This window comes from Chiloscyllium punctatum, chromosome 41, assembly GCF_047496795.1.
Source record: "Chiloscyllium punctatum isolate Juve2018m chromosome 41, sChiPun1.3, whole genome shotgun sequence".
NCBI classification, from domain to species: Eukaryota; Metazoa; Chordata; class Chondrichthyes; order Orectolobiformes; family Hemiscylliidae; genus Chiloscyllium; species Chiloscyllium punctatum.
This window is the reverse complement of record NC_092779.1, coordinates 21,689,036-21,713,846: the sequence shown is the minus strand read 5'-3', so window position 1 is coordinate 21,713,846 and position 24,811 is coordinate 21,689,036. Positions and strand designations below refer to the sequence as shown.

Genomic DNA, 24,811 nt, shown 5'->3' with positions numbered 1-24,811 from the left:
GCTTTCCACATCCAAAGTTTTACTTGCACATCCACTAATATCATTTATTGTATCCGTTGCTCCCGATGTGGTCTCCTCTACATTGGGGAGACTGGGCGCCTCCTAGCAGAGCGTTTTAGGGAACATCTCAGGGACACCCACAACAATCAACCACACCGCCCCGTGGCCCAAGATTTCAACTCCCCCTCCCACTCTGCCGAGGACATGGAGGCCCTGGGCCTCCTTCACCGCCGCTCCCTCACCACCAGACGCCTGGAGGAAGAACGCCTCATCTTCCACCTTGGAACACTTCAACCCCAGGGCATCAATGTGGACTTCAACAGTTTCCTCATTTCCCCTTCCCCCACCTCCCCCTAGTTCCAAACTTCCAGCTCAGTAACTGTCCCCGTGACTTGTCCGGACTTGTCCTACCTGCCTATCTCCTTTTCCACCTATCCACTCCACCCTCTCCTCCCTGACCTATCACCTTCATCCCCTCCCCCACTCACCTATTGTACTCTATGCTACTTTCTCCCCACCACCACCCTCCTCTAGCTTATCTCTCCACGCTTCAGGCTCTTTGTCTTTGTCTTTATTCCTGATGAAGGGCGTTTGCCCGAAACGTCGATTTCGGTGCTCCTTGGATGCTGCCTGAACTGCTGTGCTCTTCCAGCACCACTAATCCAGAATCTGGTTTCCAGCATCTGCAGTCATTGTTTTTAACTCTATGCACGTTGCCCATCTGTATATATAGATTTGTGATCTAGAGTTATCATTGGTCAGGTCATGACCCACTCCCACTCACGTCCCCCCCCCTTCACTGGTGCGAACCATTTAATGCAGGAAACCACTCTTGTCAAATTGAATGGTGGAAGAGAGTTAATAGGGTGAATGATTGCTTGCTTTTTTCTCTCTTTTTCACCATCACCCTTATTCAAAACTCCTATATTCTGGCTCCTGCATACTGAAGGTGAAAGGTTTCACATGCATATCCTAGAGGGGAGGAGACAACAAAGGGGAAAGGAGAGCAAATGATAGAGGGGGGAAGGAGTGAAGGAACTGATGAGCAAGCAAGTGGCAAATGTATTCTCCTTCAGGATGATATGCATTCCTGCCTCTGTTAGAGGGAACCAACCCAGTTATCACAGGGTTACTCTCTCTAATTCAATGAGTAATGGTTCTCAACAAAGATACTGTGCAGGTTGAAGGGAAATCTTCCTTGCAGCTCCTCGAGTTTTCGATTTTTGCTTCTTACAGTAATTTAGGGAGGCTTCCTTGCTTAGGTTTCTCGGTTTAAATATTATTTTCCTACAACTCCCCAGAATAAGCCAAGATTTCTTTCTGCAGAGTAATGTCACCCATTGAGTGCTAAAGGTTTATCGATATTCGCCTTGGACATACTCTACTAGTCTCTGTTCAGGGTCTCAAATGGAGGACATTTCATTGTTCTTCCTGGCAACTAAAAACATTAAAGGTAAACGGAATATTCTTCCTGATCTAAACGATCAGGATCATTGGACAAATCCTTGGAATCTCCGTTTGATGCCCCTAATTATCAAAAGCTAACACTGGACGTAAAAGGTTAAAAAATGTTACCATTTAGAGATTGGCATCAGCTATCAATGATTTTGGCAGAAACTATTTGACCTATCAAGATTGGGTTTAACCAAGAGAACTTTATTACCTTTTAAGTGTTCCAGTATGAATAGATGATTACAAATGGTTTGGTGAACAGATGTGCATTTATATTCATCTCCCTCTTGGCCTAAAACACTCTTCTGCATAATATCTGTTGTATTTTTTAAGATTATGTATATTCCTTGTGGATTTTTTTCCTATAACTTGAGATTTCGACACTGTATTTTTCTTCTTAACGCAGCATATGTCAAAATTGAAGTTCTTTGTTTCTGAATGCTCAGTGTGTACAGCTGCAGAGTCAATTGTTCGATTGCTGAGGCGATCACTGCACACTCTTGAACTAAAGTACATACATCCCATCCTCTACTGCAGCTGATATCAAATATGTTTTGCATTTTTTTTTCTCAAAAGACAAACATTGATTCAAGAAGAAAGCATGTTTCCAACTTGTTATTGTCATGAGTTTAATTGAATATTGCTAAAAAGAGAGATATTTGGCTGAAGTTCCTTTAATTGCAGTTAGCAGGACAAACACCAGAATGTCAAATTATAAACAGGCACCCACAATTTATACTATAGGAGGAAATAGATGTTGATTGCTTGGTATTGGTTAAAGCAATAGGGAACTGTAGGCTCCTGAAGCTCTTGGCTGTTCAAAAAAAGCTGTGAGCCTTCAATATATACCTTTTTATGTGTGTATGTACATTGCTTATCTCCTATGTAAATTGAGACACGTTACAAGCTTGACTTCTTAAACTGGTTGTTAATATAGCAGTTAGCACACCCATCAACCAAACATACACAGAAATCTGAATTCAGAGCAGGAAAAGATCATTCTTTACCTCAAACCTGCTCTGCTATTAGACAAGACGATAACCAATCTAATTGTAATCTCCTTCAGGATTGTTCATAGAACATAGAGCATTACAGCGCAGTATAGGCCCTTCGGCCCTCGATGTTGCGCTGCCCTGTCGTACTAATCTGAAGCCCATCTAACCTACACTATTCCATGTATGTTCATGTGCCTGTCCAATGGCGACTAAAATGCACTTAAAGTTGGCGAATCTACTACCGTTGCAGGCAAAGCATTCCATACCCTTACTACTCTGAGTAAAGAAGCTACCTCTGGCATCTGTCTTATACCTATCTCCCCTCACTTTAAAGTTGTGTCCCCACATGTTTGCTGTCCCCATACTTGGAAAAAGGCTCTCCCTGTCCACCCTATCTAACCCTCTGATTATCTTGTATGTCTCTACTAAGTCACCTCTCAACCTTCTTCTCTCTAACGAGAACAGCCTCTAGGCCCTCAGCCTTTCCTCGTAAGACATTCCTTCCATACCAGGCAGCATCCTAGTAAATCTCCTTTGCACCCTTTCCAAAGCTTCCATATCCTCCTTATAATGCGGTGACCAGAACTGTACACGATATTTCAAGTGTGGCCGTACCAGAGTTTGTACAGCTGCAGCATAACCTCCTGGTTCCGGAATTCAATCCCTCTATTAATAAAGGCCAAAACACTGTATGTCGTCTTAACAACCCTGTCAACCTGGGTGGCAACTTTCAGGGATCTGTGTACATGGACACTGAGATCTCTCTGCTCATCTGCACTCCCAAGAATCCTACCATTAGCCCAGTACATTGCATTCCGATTACTCCGGCCAAAGTGTATCACCTCCCACTTGTCCACATTAAACTCCATTTGCCACCTGTCAACCCAGCTCTGCATCTCTCTGCAACCTACTACATCCTTCGTCACTATCCACAACTCCACCGACCTTCGTGTCGTCCACAAATTTACTAACCCACCCATCTAAGCCCTCATCCAGGTCACTTGTAAAAATGACGAACAGCAGTGGACCCAATATCGGCCCTTGCGGTACGCCGCTAGTAACTGGACACCAAGATGAGTATGTTCCATCAACTACAACCCTCTGTTTTCTTTCAGCAAACCAATTACTGATCCAAACTGCTATGTCTCCCACAATCCCATTCCTCTGCATTTTGTATAATAGCCTACTGTGGAGAACCTTATCGAATGCCTTGCTGAAATCCATATACACCACATCAACTGGTTTACTCTCATCTACCTGTTTGGTCACTTTGTCAAAAAACTCAATAAGATTTGTTTTGCACGACCTACCCTTCACAAAACCATGCTGACTGTCCCTGATCAGATTATTCTTTTCTAGATGGTTATAAATCCTATCTCTTATAACCTATTCCAACACTTTACCAACAACTGAAGTGAGACTCGCTGGTCTGTAATTACCAGGGTTGTCTCTACTACCCTTTTTGAACAAGGGAACCACATTTGCTATCCTCCAGTTCTCAGGCAGTATTCCTGTAGTTAATGATGATTTGAAGATCAATGCCAAAGGCTCAGCAATCTCTTCCCTTGCTTCCCAGAGGATCCTAGTATAGATCCCATCCGGCCCAGGGGACTTGTCTATTTTCACACTGTGCAATATTTCTAATACCTCTTCCTTGTGAACCTCCATCTCTTCTAGTCTAGATGCAAGTATCTCTGCATCTTCCTCGCCAACATTTTCATTTTCTATAGTGAACACTGTTCGAGTAGTCTTGTCCAATCACAGAATCATGCTGATTGGTAGATGTTCTGTTTTGGGATTCTGTAAGGGCAGGTTGGTTGAGAAAAGTCTGTAATAATATGGTTGCTGTTTCAAATCTTTCTCTCCATTCCCAATGTTCCATTCTATGCAGTGCGCTGCCTATACAGTACTCAGGGCTTTTGATCCCTTCCCTTAAAACTGAAGTCCTTAGCTGGCTGTCTCTCTTCCACAACTTGCGCACTTTGGAAAGCAACACATTATTTTTTTAAAATAAAATGATCTGGTCTTAATTTGCATTCCTTTTACTTCTGAAGGTTTCTTTGTTATAAGCTGTGAACCTTCAATTTAAGACTTCTCTAAGTTCAAGTGGCTTTATCTGTAGTGTAAACGTGTGTGTGTGTGTGTATTAGAGGATGATTGACTGGATGCATACATCTCTCTCTACTTTTAGAGCCATAAGTTGCTTGCCCAGATGGAAAAGTCACATAGATATTTTCTAATGAACCTGTTCCGCGATGTTATTGCACACCTGTGGAGCAGGATTAACTTGAACCAAGGGCTCCTGATTCAGAAGTAGGGACGTTGCCCCTGCCCTGAAAAAGCCTCTTGGAACAGTCACATTGCCTTGAGGAATTGGGCATCTTTCTCCAGTTCTTTCAACCGGAGAAGTTTAAGTTTCACTCTTGCACTCCAACTTTCGTAAAGGAAAGCAGTGAGAGACTTCAGTCTCAAGACCATTCCAATAACTGGTCTGTGCCTAATTCTCAAGACTGGGGGTCAGTTTAGCTCAGTTGGCTGCATGGCTGGTTTGCGAAGCAGTGTGATGCTGACAGTGTGGTTTCAATCTCCACAGTGCCTGAAGTTACCATGAAGGACTCTCCTTCTCAACCTCCTTCCTCTTGCCTGAGTGTTTTGACCTTCTGGTTAAATCGCCACCAATTGTGTGTCTCTAATGAGAGTGCAGCCCTATGGTATGGTGAGACTAAGGCAACTTGACTTGATTATCAAGGCTGTCCTGTGATTGTCTTCTATGAAGAAGTAGGACAGAAATTTCTAGAATTTACTTCAGCCATGAAAGGGAGCGTTTCATCTGGATCCCAAGTCCAAGATAATTCTGTAGATCAGCTTATTCTAATATAAGTTAAGGTTGGGTCTTGGGTTATACTCTCTCCAGTTGACATTGTGTAGGTATTCACATGAGGTTTAAGATTAAATGCCTCTAATGCTACTGCCCTGAAACTAACTAAATGTTAATTACTGTTGTGTTCGAAGCAAAAGAAATTCACCAAAAGTCACGTGCCATAGTTCAGCCATTTACGGATCTACATTACTTGTTGCATAACCATGTGACTGCTCAGTTATTGGTGCAGCATAGATGACTTTTTGTAATGTAATCTAAACTGTTATGGAAGGTTGTGATCCAGAAATCTAAATATTCTTAAAATCTGATTTATTGTTAGATGACCATTCACATACTTGAATAAACGTCAGAATGTGTGACCACCCGAGAATAGATTAAATAATGTTGCTTCAATATTTGACAACCGTTGCAGTTATGTTTCTGAGATACCAGCTGTTTATGCTTCACCATGACCCGCTCTGGATCTTAAATAAATGCAATTGCTTTTGTTTCTGCAGCTCTTGGCCAGATTATGCTGTATGTGGATGGAATGAATGGGGTGATTGACCACAGTGAAACCATCCAATGGCTCTACACACTCATAGGGTCAAAGGTAAGATGCAATAAGAGTTCAGTAAAACCCACAGCAGAGTATTGAACAGTTAGTACTTTCATTGCTGCAATCGAGGTGATTGCAGTATGTGTCCTGTTTACTTAGATCAGATTCCAGGAGACTTGAATGTGCAAGTTGGGTAGGTTTGTGAATTATATAGCATTTGCTCTCCCACAACAATTTGTCTTGTATATTTGGCTTTGCACAATGATGGAGTTATTGTTGTATGCATTAATGATTTTCCAAACCAGTATTAGTGCTCTCAGCAAATTCCTGTGGTAAGATAGCGCTGAGCACAACCACTGACTGAAAAGACTGAAGATAAAGAACAAGAGGCTTCCTCTGTACATACAGCACCAATAACATGGAACGATCATCTTCACCCTCTCCCTCAATACAGCATAATGAAAGAAAGGTGCTGATAACAACCAATGTTGGAATTCACAGCATCCACTGAGAAAGAGCAAGCTAACCTCTCTAGTCGATTTAGCTTCATCAGAGCTCAAGTCATCCAGACTCTGTTAGCTTGGTCTTTCTCCATGGGTGCTGTCTGACCTGTGAATTCCAGCATTGGTTGTTATCAGTACAGATTGCAGCATCTACAATAATTTGTTCCTACATGAAAGAAAGGTACTTGAAAGATGAATCAAATACAGGAAATGTCCTCTGAACTCCATTTATTATAGTTTGCCTCCATTAGGCAGATATAATGGAACATTGTACAAGCAACGGTTGTTATACTGGGTTCATAGCCAACAAGATTTTGACTTTTTAGTGAATATAGTTTGTCAACTAAACAGAATTGGTCAAACCACTCTGAATCAGCAGTTAAGGGTGGTAAACCAGAAACAGCAGAGAGAAAGCTGTCAGAATCGTGGCTATGTTTGGAATGGGTCACAGCCTACTCCGACTGCAATTTGAAATATTTTAGCCTATTAACTTGTCTTTTTAAAGACCAAACTCCTAAGGCAGAGCTGATAATTCTCCAAGTTTGATGCTTTTCTTCTCCACTCTTCGGCAATACAAACATTTTTTCTTGGTTGCGTGCAGCTGTGAAAATTGCAGAAGTCGTTGGTGTATATCTGAAAGAAGTTGCCTACTTTCGATTTAACAATGGGTTAAGGCTGTAGTGTAAAATAAACACTAATTAGTATCCGTTGATAGGTTTCTGGAAAGATTGTATAGACCTGCTCTGCACTTGGATGATGTGATGCTCTTGCAGAGCATTGAACAGTTAGTACTTTCATTGCTGCAATTGAGGTGATTGCATTATTGCCCTGTTTACTTGGATCAGATTCCAGGAGACTTGAATGTGCAAGTCGGCTCATTGTGTTTGCATCGGTAAACCCAGCTTGCTTTTTCTTTGACAGCATATCCCAAAAACAAATACAAAGAATGCAAGTCTGCCATCAGATTCAGGAAGGCTAATTTTAGTACAAGAAATATTGATGGGCTGGCATCTGCACTAATATGAATGCCGGAGTCTGGATTTGATGAGAACAAGTTTATAATCAAGTTTAATTGAAGAGTTGGGATCTTTTTGATCGATGGTAGCAGTGTGGTTGCTTGGAGAGTTGTAAAGTGGACATGTCTTGTCAGTGGTAAAGGAAAGCCAGCTGTCTATGAGCGCGTTCAACATCTACACTGAATAAAACCAGTTTGAAATCCACAGTCAAACTACATTTTAAATTCCATTGTCCATAAACTCCCACATTGCCTTCCCACCTACTCCTGTCCAATCTGTAATTTTATACCTGCCCAGTTGACACCCTTTAACGACCAACAGCTTATTATCTGAAGCTTCTTTCTATCCTACCTCCATGTTTCAATGATTTCTGGGAAGCCTTATAGGGCACCTGTCTCAGGCATTCGATGTGATGGGTTGAAGAATGACTCCCTCAAGATTTTCCCCTCTGTTGTGCCAGGGCTTTCGGGCAATGAAACAATCTTGCAATGTTAAGGAGCTGCTCCTCACTGGACATAACTCGTGCAGTGTAAGCAGAATTAAGAGGAAAAAGGGAGGAACACAGCTAGGTTGTCCTAGCCATGTGAACGTTAGTATTACTAAAAAGTGAAGCCTATGGAGCAGACTGACTAACATTAGGCAGTAAAGTTTATGGGATGGTCTTTCAATAATGTAACAGTAAGATTAGTGCCTGGTATCCCTCTGAATACCATTGTATTGTTGTATTTGGGTCTAACTATAATAAAGAAGCTCAAACCTGAAACCAGTTCTTGAAAAAGCAAGATCGCTAAGTCATCTTGAGCCCTAGCTCATGGATGTGGGCAACAAATCTCACAACCAAAGATAATGGTGGCGATTGGATTCACTGCCTGGAAAGCAGTTGCAGGCATGAAGATCAGGAAACAGGCCTCAAATCATTTGCACTAAAAAAAAAATCAGATTTTATTTTTCCCCTCCAAATATTTGTTGGGACAGCTTTAAAAAGAACTAGCAGCCAGAAAAGCCACAGCTGCTGTGGAGAAAAATTTTCTAAACAGAAACCTCTGCAGAGAAATTACCACAATCCGCTGTATTTCAGAGAGTGCATTTTTACAACTGGCAATAGGGAAAATGAGCAAAGCAGTGAGATCACTTAAAAGTGCATTAGTAACCAGAGAGAGAAATCTGGGTTGATGACCCATGAAAAGAGGCCGATGACCGGGCTCCCAAATCCGATCTGATCCTCCGAGAAAAGAAAATGTTTTTGCTTCCATCCCATGTTCTAACCATCTTTCACAATTGCTAAACAACTTACTTGGTGACAGTTAAAAGCAAGCAAGTGAAAAAAACATTCTTCAGACAGGCTTAAAATAAATCAAAGAAAAAAAGGGAATAAAAATAGTTTTAAGAACAGAAAATGCTGGAGAAATCCAGCAGTTTCTGGCAGCAAATGTTAAGATTTCAACTCCAGTGTTTGGAACCTGAAGACTTTGGAAGGGGAATCATACTGGAGTTGAAATGTTATCTTTGTTTCTCTCTCCAGATGCTGCCAGACCTGCAGGGGCTTCTCCAGTATTTTGTTTTCATTTCAGATTTCCAGCGATCACAATATTTTGCTGTTGACTCCAAGTTTATTTTTGGAATTCAAAGTTTAAGGAGCCCCAATGGTGTAGTTTAGTGTTTCCATTTTTATTTCTGATTTACAGCATTAGCAGTCCTTCCTTTTATTTCAGTCTTTTATTTATTAATTTGACAGTTTGAATGAGAAATGCAAGTATTAATCAGCAACTAAGCATTTTCACCAAATCTTAATTGCTTTAAAAACAAGTTGAAGATAAAGAATGGGAGTATGAATCTAATCTCACAGTTTGGAATGTGGCTTGAAAATACCTCCGATACCAAGAAAATCAGTGTGACTGAGGTCAAAGCAGCCATCTTTGATCTAATTAAATATTCATTGATTCTTATTAATTGACATCATTTTGGGAGTTTCTACCATAAACCTTTCAGATGTTCTCCAACCATTCGATAAAGGGAGCCCAACCTTATGTTGAGAACAAAAATAGACTAGCAGAAACTTTTTAGCACTACTACAACAATATTTAGAATAACAAAGATTTAACAACAATTGTAATCAACTAAGAAATCAAGGCAACAAAATGAGCGTAGTCCAATGTAATCAGATTAGTAACAATTTATCATGCAGATCAAAAATAATCAATAGCTTCAAGTACATATCAACAATCGGGCATTATAACAAAGTGTACCTGTTTTGTCTTTCCACCAGAAAACTTCAAGCTATTAGAACCGTATGGTAAATCGGCAAATAGGAAAGCACAATTCTGAAGATTTCAAGTAGCTTCAGGATTGGATACCAAATCAAGTGCGCAACAGATTAGCACACTTTTCTGCTTTTTAAAAATAGACTGCCTGTTTTCCAATCGACCTGTTCAGAGATGTTATTACACACCTCTTGAGCAGGTGGGACCTGAACCTTGGCCTCCCGGTTTAGGGATAGGGGCATTAGGACTGAGCCACAACAGGGCCCCGTCTATGAGAAGAACATTAGATCATGTGTTACACAGACAACAGCTCGATGAGAAACCAGTTATGTTTGACAACCACCGACTAGATTTTAATCAATATTTCATTTTGAGAACAAATTGGACAGTATAAGGACAGTCTTCAACAGCAGATGCTAACTCCAAAAACAGTCTGGAGATATTAATGAAGCTGTCTGAGCCATGAAGCTCTGGAAACCTACATCCAGAGCTCTCTTGCAACCCAAGTTGTCATTGATGTTTGGATAAATCAGCCGCTGATGAATTAGACAAAACAGGATCTAGCTCAAGGATGAGCTATCCAAGTAGCGGTGAATAAGGAGTCCAGAAGATTGTTCAAGAAGCATGGTACAGCAAAAGTTCTATTAAATGCAGAATATTCTATAGAATGGTTACTATTTAAAGCATAATAGAGCATTTGACAGAAGAAGAGCAATCTCTCACCTGAAAATGATTGTATGTGTGAAACCATCAATACAGAATCTGAGGCAATCTCAGCACAGGTGTGGTTTCAAAACCTCATCTCAGTGAAACCAAAGTTGTCCACCTATAATCCAAAAATGTAATCATTGTGGCAGAAGAGATCACATCTAGCGGTTAAGCAAAGGTTTAAAGAATATACTCCACATCAAGCCAAATAATTTCCGAGCTGACTTGTATATTCATGCCTTGTTTAAGAAACTTGAAGGAAAGGCCAGTGCTAAAGCGAAGCAAGTTTTTTTTATACAGGAAACAGTTACCTGTGGACAAGCAACATCACTCTTTTCTCATCGAAATTGTACCATCATGTGATCCAGATGTAAGTGACAATGAAGCGCTTTGTCAGAAAAAGCTATCTGATTCACTGATATCCTTACCTCATCTGGCCTGCATGTGATTCCAGATCACAACCGTACGATTGACACTTAACTGCCCTCCAGGCAATTAAGGATAGGTAATAAATGTTGGCCTAGCCTGTGATGCCCATATCTTCTAATTTTTAAAAAATGTAACAACCAAATTATTCCATACATTTCTGCATCAACGCAAGACACTTGAGCAAGCGCTGCTGATCTAATGCAAGCCAGCAGACTAACACATCACTCGGGTAATACTCTAGGGGCCTGGGTTTGAATCCTGCCATGGCACATGGTGGAATGTGAATTTAATAAAAAATTGGAATCAAGAGTCAAATGGTCATGAAACTATTGCTGGCTGTCTGAAAAAAAAACCCCATCTGGTTCACTGATGTCCTTTTGAGGAAGGAAACTGTCATCCTTACCTGGTGTGGCCTACATGTAACTCCAGACCCACAACAACATGATTAACTCTTAATTGCATCTGGGCCGTTAGGGATGGGCAATAAATGCTGGCCTCGCCAGTGATGCCCTCATCCTGTGAAAGAATTTAAAGAAAGCAACTTCACCTCTGCAATTTCCATACCTTGTCACTGACTTTCATTACTCACCTGTCAATATAGGTGAATCACATAAAAGACTTGGGGGCAGTGTGAGCTATAATGTGCAGTAAATGTTTGTTTTAATAAGTAATCTAGATCAGCGTATGAAAATCAGATTAATGACCAGGGAATAAAAAGCTTGAAAGTGCAAGGACTTCAGGGCCCTGGAGAAACCTTATGATGATGTCATGAAGCTGCTGTTCACTGGGTGTAAATACTATGGGTGGGCTGAGGAGAAAGAAAATTGTGCGGTGAATTGTTGGGACATCTGAAGTCTTAACCGTGTGCGTGTCAGAAACACATGGGCATTACTAATCAGCACAACTATTGATTAGCATTAGCTGGGAGAGTTTATTGATTGGTTCTGCACAGAGTCAAATAGTTTTTGCATTACAGAATGAAGCCATTTGACCCATCGTGCCTACACAAACTGTAAGTATTTTGATTTACTGCAAATTTCCTGTCATTCCTCCATACCCTTGCAATTTGAATGGTTATTTAAATCAAAACAATGCCCTCTTGAATGCCTCAATTGAACCTACCTCCACTACACTTCCAGGGAGTGCATTCCCAGACCCTAACCACTCATTGTGAAAATGCTCACTCTCATCTTACATTTACTGCTTTGCAAAACAGTTTTAAAATATGCCCTCTGGTTCTTGACCCTTTTATGTGCCGGAACAGTTTCTGCCTTGCTACTCTGCCCAGATCTAGTGTGATTTTTGAAAAAACATCAGTCAAATCACGCTTTGTTTTTTTCCTTTCCTCCAAGGAAGACAGTCCCAGTTTCTTCAATCTGACCCATAACTGAAGTTTTTCATCCCTGGAACCATTCTGCTAAACTTCTTCCACATGAATTCATTCTTCCTAAAATGTGTTGCCCAGAACTGCACATACTGTTACAGCTGAGGTCTAGCCAGAGTCCTATTAAAGATCAGCGTAAACTCCCTGCTTTTTTACCTATATTACTGTTAATGGAGCAAATTAACTGTATGCTTTATTAACCGTTCTCTCTACCTGTCCTGACACCTTTTTAGTTACTTGTGCACACATACATGTAGGTCTATTTGCTTGTATACAGCCTTCAGAATGCTATCCTTTGTTTTTAGACAATCTTTCAGTATTCTTCATGCCAAAATGTATATTTTGATTTTTTTTTTATTCTCACATGTACTGAGATACAGTGAAAGGTACTGTTTTGCATGCTAACCAGGAAAATCATACTGCAATACATTAGAGTAATAGAACAGAATGCAGGATATAGTATTACAGCTACAGGGAAGTTGCAGAAAGTTCAATTCCATTGTATGAGGGATCCATTCATAAGTCTGTTAACAGTAGGGAAGAAGCTGTTCCTCAATTTGTTGGTACGTGTTTTCAAATTGTTATGTCTTGTGCCTAATGAAAGAGAGTGAAAGTGAATAACTGGGGTGGGAAGACTCTTCGATTATGTTGGCTACTTTTCAAAGACAACAGGAAGTGTAGATCGAGTCAATGGATGAGTCTGATTTTCATGATGGACTGGGCTATATTCACAACTCTAATGTTTTACGGTCTTGGGCAGAGAAGTGGCAGCACCAACAGTTGTGATTTATCCAGATGGGATGGTTTTTATGGTGCATTTTTAAAAATTGGTAAGAGTCGTTGTGGATATGTCGAATTTCCTTAGCCTTCTGAGGAAATGGAGGCGCTGGTATGCTTTCTTGACCATAGTGTTGAAGTGGATGGACTAGGCCAGATTGTTGGTGATATTTACTCTGAGGAACTTGAAGCTTTCACCCTCCTCCACCTCAGTACCATTGATACAGACCAGGGTGTGTCCTCTACTCCACTTCCTGAAGTTGATGACCAGCTCCTTTGTTTTGCTGACTATTGAGAGAGAGATTGTTGCCTTTACACCGTGCCATTAAGGTCTCAACCTCTTTATCCTGTACCGAGTCATCATTGTCTGAAATCTGACCCACTACAGTGGTGTCATCAGCAAATATATAAATGTAGTTTTAGCTGAATTTGGCCACAGTGTTATAAGTCATAGAGATGTACAGCACGGAAACAGACCCTTTGGTCCAACACGTCCATGCTGAGATATCCAAAAGTAATCCAGCCCCATTTTCCAGCATTTGGCCCATATCCCTCCAAACCCTTCCTATTCATATATCCATCCAGATGCCTTTTAAATGTTGTAATTGTACCAGCCTCTAGCAGCACATTCAACACATGTACTACCCTCTGTGTGAAAAGGTTGCCCCTTAGGTCTCTTTTATATCTTTCCCCTCTCACCCTAAACCTATGCCCTCTAGTTCTGGACTCTCCCAACCTAGGGAAAATACTGTGTCTAATTACTCTATCCATGCCCCTCATGATTTTACAAAACTCTACAAGATCACTTCTCAGCCTCTGACGCTCCAGGGAAAACAGCCCTGACCAATTCAACTTCTCCCAATAGCTCAAATCCTCCAACCCTGGTAACATCCTTGTAAATTTTTTCTGAACCCTTTCAAGTTTCACAACATCTTTCCGATAGGAAGGAGACAGGAATTGCACGCAACATTCTAACAGTAGCCTAACCAACGTCCTGTATAGCTGCAACGTGACCTCCCAACTCCTGTACTCAATACACTGACCAATAAAGGAAAGCATACCAAACACTGCCTTCATTATCTTGTCTACCTGCAACTCCACTTTCAAGGAGCTATGAACCTGCACTCCAAGGTCTCTTTGTTCAGCAGCACTCCCTTAAGTGTATAAGTCCTGCTCATTGGCCATCTGATCAAGATCCAGTTGTAATCTGAGGTAACCCTCTTCGCTGTCCCCTACACCTCCAATTTTGGCAACATCTGCAAACTTACTAACTATACCTCTTATGCTCACATCCAAATTATTTATGTAAATGACAAAAAGTAGAGGACCAAGCACCGATCCTTGCGGCACTCCACTGGTCACAGGCCTCCAGTCTGAAAGACAGCCCTCCACCACCACCCCTCTGTCTTTTACCTTTGAGCCAGTTCTGTATCCAGCTAGTTCTCCCTGTATTCCATGAGATCTAACCTTGCTAACCAGTCTCCCATGGGGAACCTTGTCGAATGCCTTACTGAACTCCACATCGATCACATCTACCGCTCTGCCCTCATTAATCCTCTGTTACTTTTTCAAAAAAAACTCAATCAAGTTTGTGAGACATGATTTAAGTGTATAAGGTGTAGGTAAAAGGCTGAGTACACAGCGTTGTGTGGCACCAGAGTTGAGGATTGTTGTGGAGGAGGTGTTGTCACCTATCCTTACTGGTTGCGGTCTGTGGATCAGGAAGTCAAGGATCCAGTTGCAGAGGGCGGCAGAATCCAAGGTCTCAGAGTTTGGAGATGGATTTTCTTGGAATTATGGTGTTGAAGGTGGAGCTCAAGTCAATAAATAGGAGCTTGATGTAGGTGTTCTTGTTATCCAGATTATCCAGGGATGAGTGTAGGACCAGGGCGATGGTGTCTGTTATAATGGTGGACAAGTTGTGTGTATCGAGGCAACCTGGGAAGCTGAAGTGGATGTGTGCCATTACTAACCTCATAATGGTGGATGTCAGAGTCACTGGGCGGTAGTTATTGGGGTATGTTGTCTGATTTTTCTTGGGATGATGGTGGTCATCTTGAAGTAGGTGAGACCCTCAAATTGTAGTAAGGAGTGGTTAAAAATATCTGCAAATACTCTTGCCGGCTGGTCCATGCAGGATCTGAGTGGCCGGCTTGGGTTTACATCTAGAACCAGTCGCTTTCTGTAGGTTCACTCTCCAAGACCGACCTGATGTCTGTGGTGGTGACTGAGGTGTACCTGAGGCTGTCAGGGCAGGTGACATCATTTCACTGACCTGTTCAAAATGAGCATCGAGCTCATCGGGGAGAGATACATTGTTTTGTCAGCGATTCTATTCGACTTTGCTTTGTAGCCCATCGTATTGTGCAAGCCTTGCTACAGTTGGTTTGTGTTCATGTGGTTAGGCTGGGGCTCCCGTTTACTCTGGCGTATTGTCTTTTGGTGATACCATCACTGCATTGAAATTCATCTGCCTAGTCCACCAGTTCGTCCATTTCCTTTCAATAATCTGTCAATAAGGTTGAATCTGCTATACTTCTGAATACTGTATATTGTAATGTTGCATCTTAAAATATTATCAACAGCCCAAGATTGAAGGTGGCTTTTGACCTTGCGTTCTGGACCAGTCTGTCATGAACCCAAACCTTTCAATGTTGGCATAAAACCACACACAAAAAAAGACCATCTACAGTGAGATACTCACTAAAGTTAGTTCCATGGTGGGTACTCCTTTTCCAAATGCCTGTTTTTCCCTCCACCTCTCCCATCTCCCACTAACCCTCTTGGCCTCAACTTTCCTCCCCATCACATGACTCCTAGCTCTAGCTCTGGCTGTGTAGCTCCCTGGATTCTGAGGTCTGCTTCTGATCCCAGTCTTGGCTGCTGGTGCAACTACAGGGCAGGGAGCGAATGAAATTGGCCTACAGCTCCCTAAGGCAGGACTTCTGCTCAACTGGGAGAGGAGTCTATCAGTCCATCTTCATACGTTAACAAAGCTGCCAATTTTACTCATTGTGGAAAGAATTGGGTGAAGAATATTTAGATTTGTGCCTCCATTTCACAGAGTTCAGAGAAACAGACAACTTGCATGTATAAAATTAGCTTGCGCTGCTGCAGTTTCAACAAACCGTCTGTTCTCTGATCCTTCCTGATTTGTAGAGAGAAACAAAATACTGAGCTTACAGTGCCTAAGGTGAATGTCTTCTGTTGCGATCAGAATCGTTTGGGTTGTACAAGTAATCAGAAAGGGATGTTGGACCTTCAAGGCTTATGTTCTTGACTAGTTTTGAAATAAAACACAGACCAATAAAAGGGCAAATCATAAATCGGAGCCTCTCTCTTACAAACACAACTTCAGTCCCCCTCAATTCTTAACTCCTACTGCTACCAGTGACATGAATTTGAAAATTCAAGTGCTATTTGGTGCATCAGACTCATTACTGTTCTGACAATGCACATTACGAATTCTAAGCTGACCTTATTTAGTATGAAGGACAGTGAATAGTTGATGCTGAAACTTCAGAAATAAAAGCTTCAGCTTAATTTATGACTCCTAAAGCTAATGGAATTTATGGTACGGATACCAATCTAACATAGCTGGAGCTCCTTCGCTCTGTCCGTAGGAATGACCTTGACCCCACAGTTCAATAAACCCCTTGCTGTTGTGTTAATGTTTCTGTCCTGGGCTTGTTGCAATGTACCACTGACACACAATGCAAGCTGGAGAAACAGCATCTTGTTTTCTGTTTGGGCACTTCACAGTCTCGCAGTCTCAATGTTGAATTCTGTAACTTCAGAAACTGACTGCACTGTGTTCTTCATTTTTGTTACATTCTCCACTATTCCCTTCCCCAACAGCCACAACATTGTCCTGTTTGTGTCTTATTTACTTGGCTCTTAGTTTAGACTGCCTATTCTCACCCTTTTGCACTTTAATTCATACCCATTTTGCAGCTCTCTTCTCATTTACCACTATCGACAATCTCTTTGTCTTCTGTACTGGGAATCCCCTGTCCCCTTGCTGCTCCTCCACATCTCAAAAGTAGCAATATGTACATTTCAGTTCTGATGCAGAGTCATACTAGACTCGAACCATTAATGCTGTCTCTTTCTTCACTAATGTGGAGAGAGAAAGCGAGGTTCTCCAGCATTCTGTGTTTGTTTCAGATTTCCCACCTCTGCAGTGTTAATATAGCCAGCCTATTTCAGTTCCTATCAATACTGTCCTGCAAGCCTGGGTGAAGGAGGAAAAATAACGACCCTGACTTTGCTGACAAAATAATAGTAAGATTAATGTCCCTTGTCATTATTAACATAGATTGGGTAATAACTTGTGAAGAGATGCCCAGAGCTTTGTGAATTGCTGCAAGTTGCTGAATAATTTGCACCATTCTCTTGTTAGGCTTGTCGACATGACAGCTTGTCCTTAACCTCCCTACGCATCTCAAGAAATTCCTGTGTTTGCAAATTAACTTGCCAGTTAAGCCATCTGCAGGAAGTTCGGGGTTCGACTCAATGGTGTACATGCCTGTTCGTAAAATAAGTGTAATCTCTCTCGACCTTGGGAGTAAAAAGGTTACTTTTGAAGCTCTCATTGCTACGGGTAATGCATTATTTTTCCTTGCAATAGTCACTTTAGCAGCATTGTGGTTTTTTTTTTGCAAGGAGAATGGGAATAATTATTGGTTAAATACTTGATGACCGTAGTACATTGTGAAAACCAATTGCAAATCCATCATCTCAGTGAAATCTTCATGCTTTGGAATTGCCAACCTTTAATATGGGCTGCACTGGAAATGGCAATACCCAGAGTGTCTTATACCTGGATGTATGTTTTCTTCCTGAGGTGGAAGGTTCGCTTTCAGACATGTTGTCGCCATACTAGGTAATATCATCAGTGAGCCTCTGATGAAGCACAGGTGGTATTGCCCACTTTTTACTTGTGTTTGGGTTTCCTGTGGTGATGCCATTTCCTGTGGTGATGTCACCACAAGAAACGACATCACTGACCCAAGAGAACATAAATGCACAAGTAAAAAGTGGGTGATAACACCAGTGCTTCATCAGAGGCTCACTGATGATATTACCTAGTATGATCGCGAAATGTCTGAAAACGAACCTTCCAGCTCAGCGAGCAAACCTACATCCAGAACCTCAACCTGAGCTACAAATCTTCTCAAAACTCGCTGTCTTATACCTGGATGTAAACTTGCATAACTTGGAGGTGAATGATGTTTACCAACAACTCCACTAGCTACCATTTGAAAGGCATATACATTTCAAATGCATTCAAAAAATGAGCAGCATATGAAACTTAAAGATGAATGTCTGAAGTTGCTGCCTGGGAATATTCTGAAGTTGCCACTCAATGAAACCAAGTATCATCAGGCTACCTTCTTGAGTTGGTCTTGCACTTCCAGCTAACATTCTCATTGCTTGGTCAGTGACTTCACTCTGCAGTTAAACCATGAGTTTTCTGTTAGTGTTTTGAGAAATGTGGTATGGAAGCATTCATTGCAGTCTGCCTAAGTTACACAGAGCAAGAGTGATAATATTTTCAACATGTGCATCTGAATGTATTAAACATTTTTTTTCTCTCTCAACTAGTGAAAGGTTACTTTCTCACATTGGGGTACTCTGTGTGGCTGATGTAAAAGAAAACACTTCTGTGTCTTACAATTTGGAACCATTACTTCTCTCTCCCTTTTTCTCCATTTGCCTGCTTTTTGGTCATTCTGTTTCCTCCCCTTACTGTCACCTATTTGTGTTCTCATTTTCACTTTTGGGTCATATTTCTAGCCCCTGGCTGTCCAATCCTAGCCCAACTCCACTCCTACTAGTGTCCCAAACTTGGAGGTATCCTCTGTTTTCCCCTGTGCCTAATGTAGCACTTGTCTTTGCTCTTCATGTGAAGCACTCGCAGTGGTCCCACTCATACAGTTCCTCTGCTTTCTCACTCTACACAGCTCTCCTCCATTCAACAAGATCATGGCTGATCTGATAATCTTTCAACTCTGCTTTCCTGCCATTTTCCCCCTTAACCCTCTATGTCCTTACTAATTGACCGTCTGTCTATCTCAGTCTTAAATGTACTTACTGACCAAACTTTAAGACTCTTCGTGATAATGGATTCCACTGATTCACAGCCTCAGAAGAAATGCTTCTCTGTCTTAAATGTCTGATCTCTTATTCACTTGGGTGCATAACCTTTTGTCAGTCTCATTTACCCCTTGGACTCTGCCAGGCCATCAATAATCGCCATTACTTGCCACCCATCCCCATGTTACTGATCAAAACTCTTCTAATCTTTTTTTGAATTGGGGCCGATTGCATTGATGTCCTGACCTTTATGAAATGTGTCTCATGGGCAGTGGTAGTAATTACCCTTACTAGTTTGCTTGACTGACCATACTTTCCACCACCTCACTGCTCATATTGATGGTGTGGTTTGGTGACTATTACCAAATCTTACCTCACGTCTTCTCCCTAATTCTTGAACTGGCTCACATCCATCCCTTTTCACCTCTCCTTTAAGATCCATTCAGCAACCCCCGACATTGAATTTATCTTTCCTTTCTTCCCGTGGTCTCTGCCTGGATAACTCCTTGCCATTGGTAATTCAGCCACCCCCATCTCTGTTCCCCTTCTCCACCCCCCCCCCACCCCACTCTGTGCAAACTCTTGGACCTTTGTTCATGGTCACTCCCTAGATGCTACATATATTTCAATTGTCTCATTCACAACTCCAGCAGCTCCCTTCTCTCTCTTGACCGCATCTGTTCCGACTTGATTCTGTGCTTGCCCCAAAGGGGGGAAAACATTCTTACCCAAGCCAATAATCATTTTTTTCCGACCATCTCCAGTACTATAATCTAGTCAAAGTTCTTGTTCTTTTTTTTTTGCAATTTTATTGGAACAACTTTGTCTTTCAAACAGATCCTCTCACCGCCTCAACAATTGATGGCTGCACCTCCTAACAGCCTGAGCCCCACATTCTAGAATTTTCTTCCTAAATCCCTCGCTTATTTTCCCCTCTCTTCGCCTCCAGCTCACAATTAAAACCCAACCCTTCAACCAAGTTCTTTGTGACCTTCGGTTGAGTATGATCTGATTCCATCTGTAGCCCCTTTTGTGACACTTTTCGATGTTTAAAAGTCCTATATTAGATTCGCTACAGTGTGGAAACAGGCCCTTCCGCCCAACAAGTCCACAACGACCCTCTAAAGAGCAAAACACCCAGACCTACTCTCCTATATTCACCCCTGATGAATGCATCCAACACTACAGGCAATTTATCATGGCCAGTTCATCTAACCTGCGCATCTTTGGACTATGGGAGGAAACCGGAGCACCCGGAGGAAACCCACGCAGACACAGGGAGAATGTGCAAACTCCACACAGACAGTTGCCAGAGGCGAGAATTGAACCCGGGTCCCTGGTGCTGAGAGGCAGCAGTGCTAACCACTGAGCCACCGTGCCACCACAAGCTGTTTATCCTCAGCACATTGAGAGAGTCTGAAGTTTTCAAACGTTCTTTAGTGGCTGTTCACCCCAGACCTATAAACGCCCGATCCTGAGGCGTTAGACTTTTGTTCAGGCACTGCTCTGTGTTGCATGCCTGTAATCAGTCAGTCGCTCTACAGCCAATGTTTCTGGGTTAAGCTGTACAACCACAGTGGTGAATCGCTGTCGGCATGCTTTTGACATTTGCTGTACGGTTGCTGCCGTTTGTTTTCTGATGGGACGAGTAACTGAGATTGAAGTACATAGTCAACACAAGCCTGGCCAAAAGCTATAAAGAAGAAAGGCCAGGCTTCTAACATTTTCATGTCTGTAATCTTTTGTTAACTGTAAAATTTTCTCCTCTGAGTCTTTAACCTACTCTCAGTTCCCAAACGGCATCACTTTTAGTGGAAACTAATCCATTTTCAAAGAGCTGTTGACTAATCTCCAAAGACTGAGTGGAATGTCAGGACGAGGTTGATACAACAAGGTTGATTAAAGATTTATATCGCACATATTGTTTTAATTTCTATTTCTTATCCCCTGTCTGAGTCTAGCACTGCAGGGATAAGTGTGGAGCCTGCCCTCCTGACCTCCTGTACTTATAGGCCTGAGGTTCACATCTTGTTGGAAGCTGTTTGCACAGAATCATTTGAAGGGAAGCTAGAGATTATGTAAAATGCTGAAATCTGGTAAAGTTATTGGATCCATGGAAATGCATCCCATAATTAAACAGGAGAGCCTTTAATCCATGTCATTCATTCTTTGCTGCAAGATCGAGGGAAGTATGTTGGAAATACATTTTGTCCAATTAGAATGCCCCTCAGAATGAATATATGTACTAAATATGTCTATGTAATTAAATCCAGCTAGTAACCAGCCTTCTGTTGAAAGCTATCATGTAAGTTTGAATCCTGACGAAAAGCTGGAATTAGAGGCTCCAAAGAGGTGAGCAGTTTATCTCCCTCTCCACAACAGTGGGCCAGCTATTGAGACAATTACTTTAAAAAATGTTGGAAAATAGATGCATTCTAGGTGGGGCAATTCCTCCTCCCCTTTTTTTCAGTGAAAAGACAACTTGCTGCCTGTCCAGCCCTCAGGCAATATCCTCTCCAGTTTTGTAACCCTGTCCTGTAGCCATTAATTGAGTGACTTAGGGAAAAGCACAGCCAGGTGACTTGGTTTGTTTCTTGTAATTCGGGCATCTGATCCCGTTTGATGTAGATGGCAGAATCCTAAAACTTGTAGCAACAACACTTCCCATAGACTTGCAGCTCTTGACGTCTTTCTGTCCTGTAAGATATCTAACAAGACAGCCGGCAAGAGATCTGTGATAGAGAAGAGCCATCTGTTTTTTAGAAAGTAGCTCTGTTCATTTTGTCGATTCCAATGAGTTTAGAATTTAATCTGAGCACTGGTTCTGAATTAGTCATGTGCATCTTCAGGTAATTATGACATGTAGGATTATATGTTGGGTGAGTAGCAAAAAGCTAGCCAGAGCTTAAGCACCTGCAAGTTCATTGCACTAGGTATGACTTTATCACCTAACATTAGCAAATGTGATTAGCAAATTAGAAAACATGTAACAAGATGTACAGCCATCAGCATCAAATATTTGCACAAAAATATTTACAGAGTAAATGGAAGTGCACCGATGAGTTAATGTCATCCTATCGCATCGGAGTTCACTACCTAGTTTTGTAAGAAGGTGACTGTGGTAAACTTCATGATAAAAATTTCCATCCTCTCAAAATGTTGTTCATATGTGTCTTTTGCAAATGCTAATTACATTGCATATAATGAATAAAGATTAATGAAAGAGATCAAAGGTTGAATTGCAGATTAAGTATTTTGTACTTGGTGGTTGGTTAGCTCAGTTGGCTGGAAAGCTGGTTTATGATTAAGTGATGCCAATAGAATGGGTTCAATTCCCACACCAGCTGGGGTTACCATGAAGCATTGTCCTGCTCAACCTCTTCCCTTGCCTGAGACTTGGTGACCCTCAAGGTAAGCTCACCGCCAGTATTCACTGTCTAATCAGAGAGCAGCCCTGTGGTCTGATAGGATTGTGGTGGTTTAATTTTTATTAAAAATGTATATGGTGGCTGTTGCTCAAGATTCCGAGGCATACAGACCCTTCAGCCTAACGCGTCCATAGCGATCCAGTTTTCCAAACTAAAACCAGTGCCATTTGTCTATGTCTGGCCCATGCCCCTCTCTTCACGTACCTGTCCAAATGTCTTTTAAATGTTGTAACTGTACCTGCACCTACCACCTCCTCTGCCAGTTCATTCCATATCTGCACCACCCTCTGTGGGGAAAATGTTACTCCCCTGGCCCCTTTTAAAACTTACCCACCTTATCTTAAAATTATGCTCTCTAGTCCTGAACTCCCCTGGTCCAGGGAAAAGACCTTTGCTATTCACCTTACTTATGACCCTCGTGATTTTAAAACCTCTATAAGGTCACCCCATAACCTCCTATGCTCTGGGGAGAAAAGTCCCAGCCTATCCTTATGGCTCGAACTCTCCAGTCCTGCTAACATCCTTGAGTTCTCTAATACTGTTTTGGAAATTTTGCAGGACTTTGAAGCACAAAATGCAAATCGTCCTGGATGCTTGCTTTGTGATTGTTGACTTGATGCATTCCTAGAAAATTGTTGATCGTTCCTTGGCTCACTTCTCAGATTAATGTCCTACAGGCTGAGGTGACACCTTTTGTAAAACCAAATGCCTATTGAGCGGAAAGTAATCTCCATCCTGTGCATGCCAACATTTTTGAGTGTTTGTGTCTCTCAGCTTCCAGATCCTCATGTGCCCGATAGCCAGTTCCCCTGCAACGGGTAACATCTGTCCTGTTCTTGGCCTTTCCTTCAGTCTCTGCTCTCCCTCTCATCATTAGGGAATGCCACAGTTGCTCAGACTAGCTCAGCCAGACTAGATTCTGTTAACTGCTGTGTGGGTGCTCCTGTTCACATAGCTGTGACAAAACATGTCTGTGCATGACGAAGCAGCAACTTCAGCAACTGGGTGAGTATTGTGGATGGAAAAATCTTTTGTCAGTGCATAACCTATGAATCCAACCTGTCGTGATCATCAGAGGACACTTACAAGAAAGGATCAGGGAAGAAATGTGAAAGGAAAGTTGCTATCCCGAAGGCTGGTGCAGTCTTCGCACTCCAAGTGCGCCCTACTTAACATTAGTATTTTTCAAAATAATGCTTAATATAAGAGCAAATTCCTTCCTGGAATGAAAGCATATGGTTCCTGGAAATGCTCAGCAGGTCGGGCAGCATTGGTGGTGAAAAATACCAAGTTAATGAGCTGGAAGAATATTTAAGTGGTTAACCAAGCCCCTTTTTGCTTCAAATGCTGCCTGACCTGTCCTGGACTTATGCGCAAAACGTCGACTCTCCTGCTCCTCGGATGCTGCCTGACCTGCTGTGCTTTTCTAGCACCGCACTTTTAAGCTCCCCCTAGTATTGTCTGTTTTGAACTGAAAGTAGCTTCAAATTTAAGTCAGTAACGATGTATATAAGTATGCAGCATCAATGTGCCTACATATACTAACAATTAATGGAACCATTGCAAACATCAATGTGCTGATCTATTCTGCAATTAGTAGTTTGCTGCTGAAGATAGGTTTTGATGAATTTACACTCCAGTGTGGTGTTTCATGTTCAGAGTGTACGCTACATTTGAAGAGTGGGAGGACAGCAAGTTCAGGGCCATTTTTAACCCCCACAATGAATGGAAGGATAACTCATTTGCACAGCCAATGGCCCTGCATTGGCAGCATGCAGTCTCAGGAAATGAAGATTGGAATAAAGGGTGTGAAGTTGTAATACGACAAAAATCTGCCCTCTGGTCTTTTTAACATGGGGTCTTTCATTAATGCCAGAGCAGTCATCTGGAATAATCATTGCATTTCTAACAGCCTCTCCCAAAGTGACTTGAAAATGTGGTACTAATTTGTGTACTTTCTGTTTGGAATTTATATACAGTAGCAGCTGCCAGCGGTGACGGTTTTTAAACTGCAGTCACCCAATGTTCTGGGTTTTGACAAATGTAGTCAGTGCTGGGGCTACATTTAATCACTTGATCTTCCTTCTCACCATGCCTACATACACTACCAATTGATGGAACCATTGCAAACATCAATGGTTGCACTGCCTTGGCTGTTAAAACCTTTTACACTTTATTTTTGCAAGAACCCAAAAACAATCCACTTTTCATATAAATTGCATGCACCTTGAAAATTCAGCTCAAAGGAGGGGTAAAATAACCAAAATATATTTACTGATTGGTACCCTAGTCAAGTTTTGTTTTAAAAAAGCTAGAAGGAGAATGTTAAAATAGAATTAA

General features: G+C 41.7%; 1 protein-coding gene across 17 annotated transcripts in view; it reads left to right on the top strand.

Annotated features, from left to right (window-relative positions):
• The window catches only part of fhod3b (formin homology 2 domain containing 3b), a 612,757-nt gene that overhangs the window by 363,387 nt on the left and 224,559 nt on the right, over positions 1–24,811 (top strand). For all 17 annotated transcript variants that reach the window (XM_072560542.1, XM_072560537.1, XM_072560540.1 and 14 more), the window contains exon 6: positions 5,826–5,920. In XM_072560542.1, the coding sequence (XP_072416643.1) occupies positions 5,826–5,920 (95 nt within the window). The remainder of the gene's footprint in view (positions 1–5,825; positions 5,921–24,811) is intronic.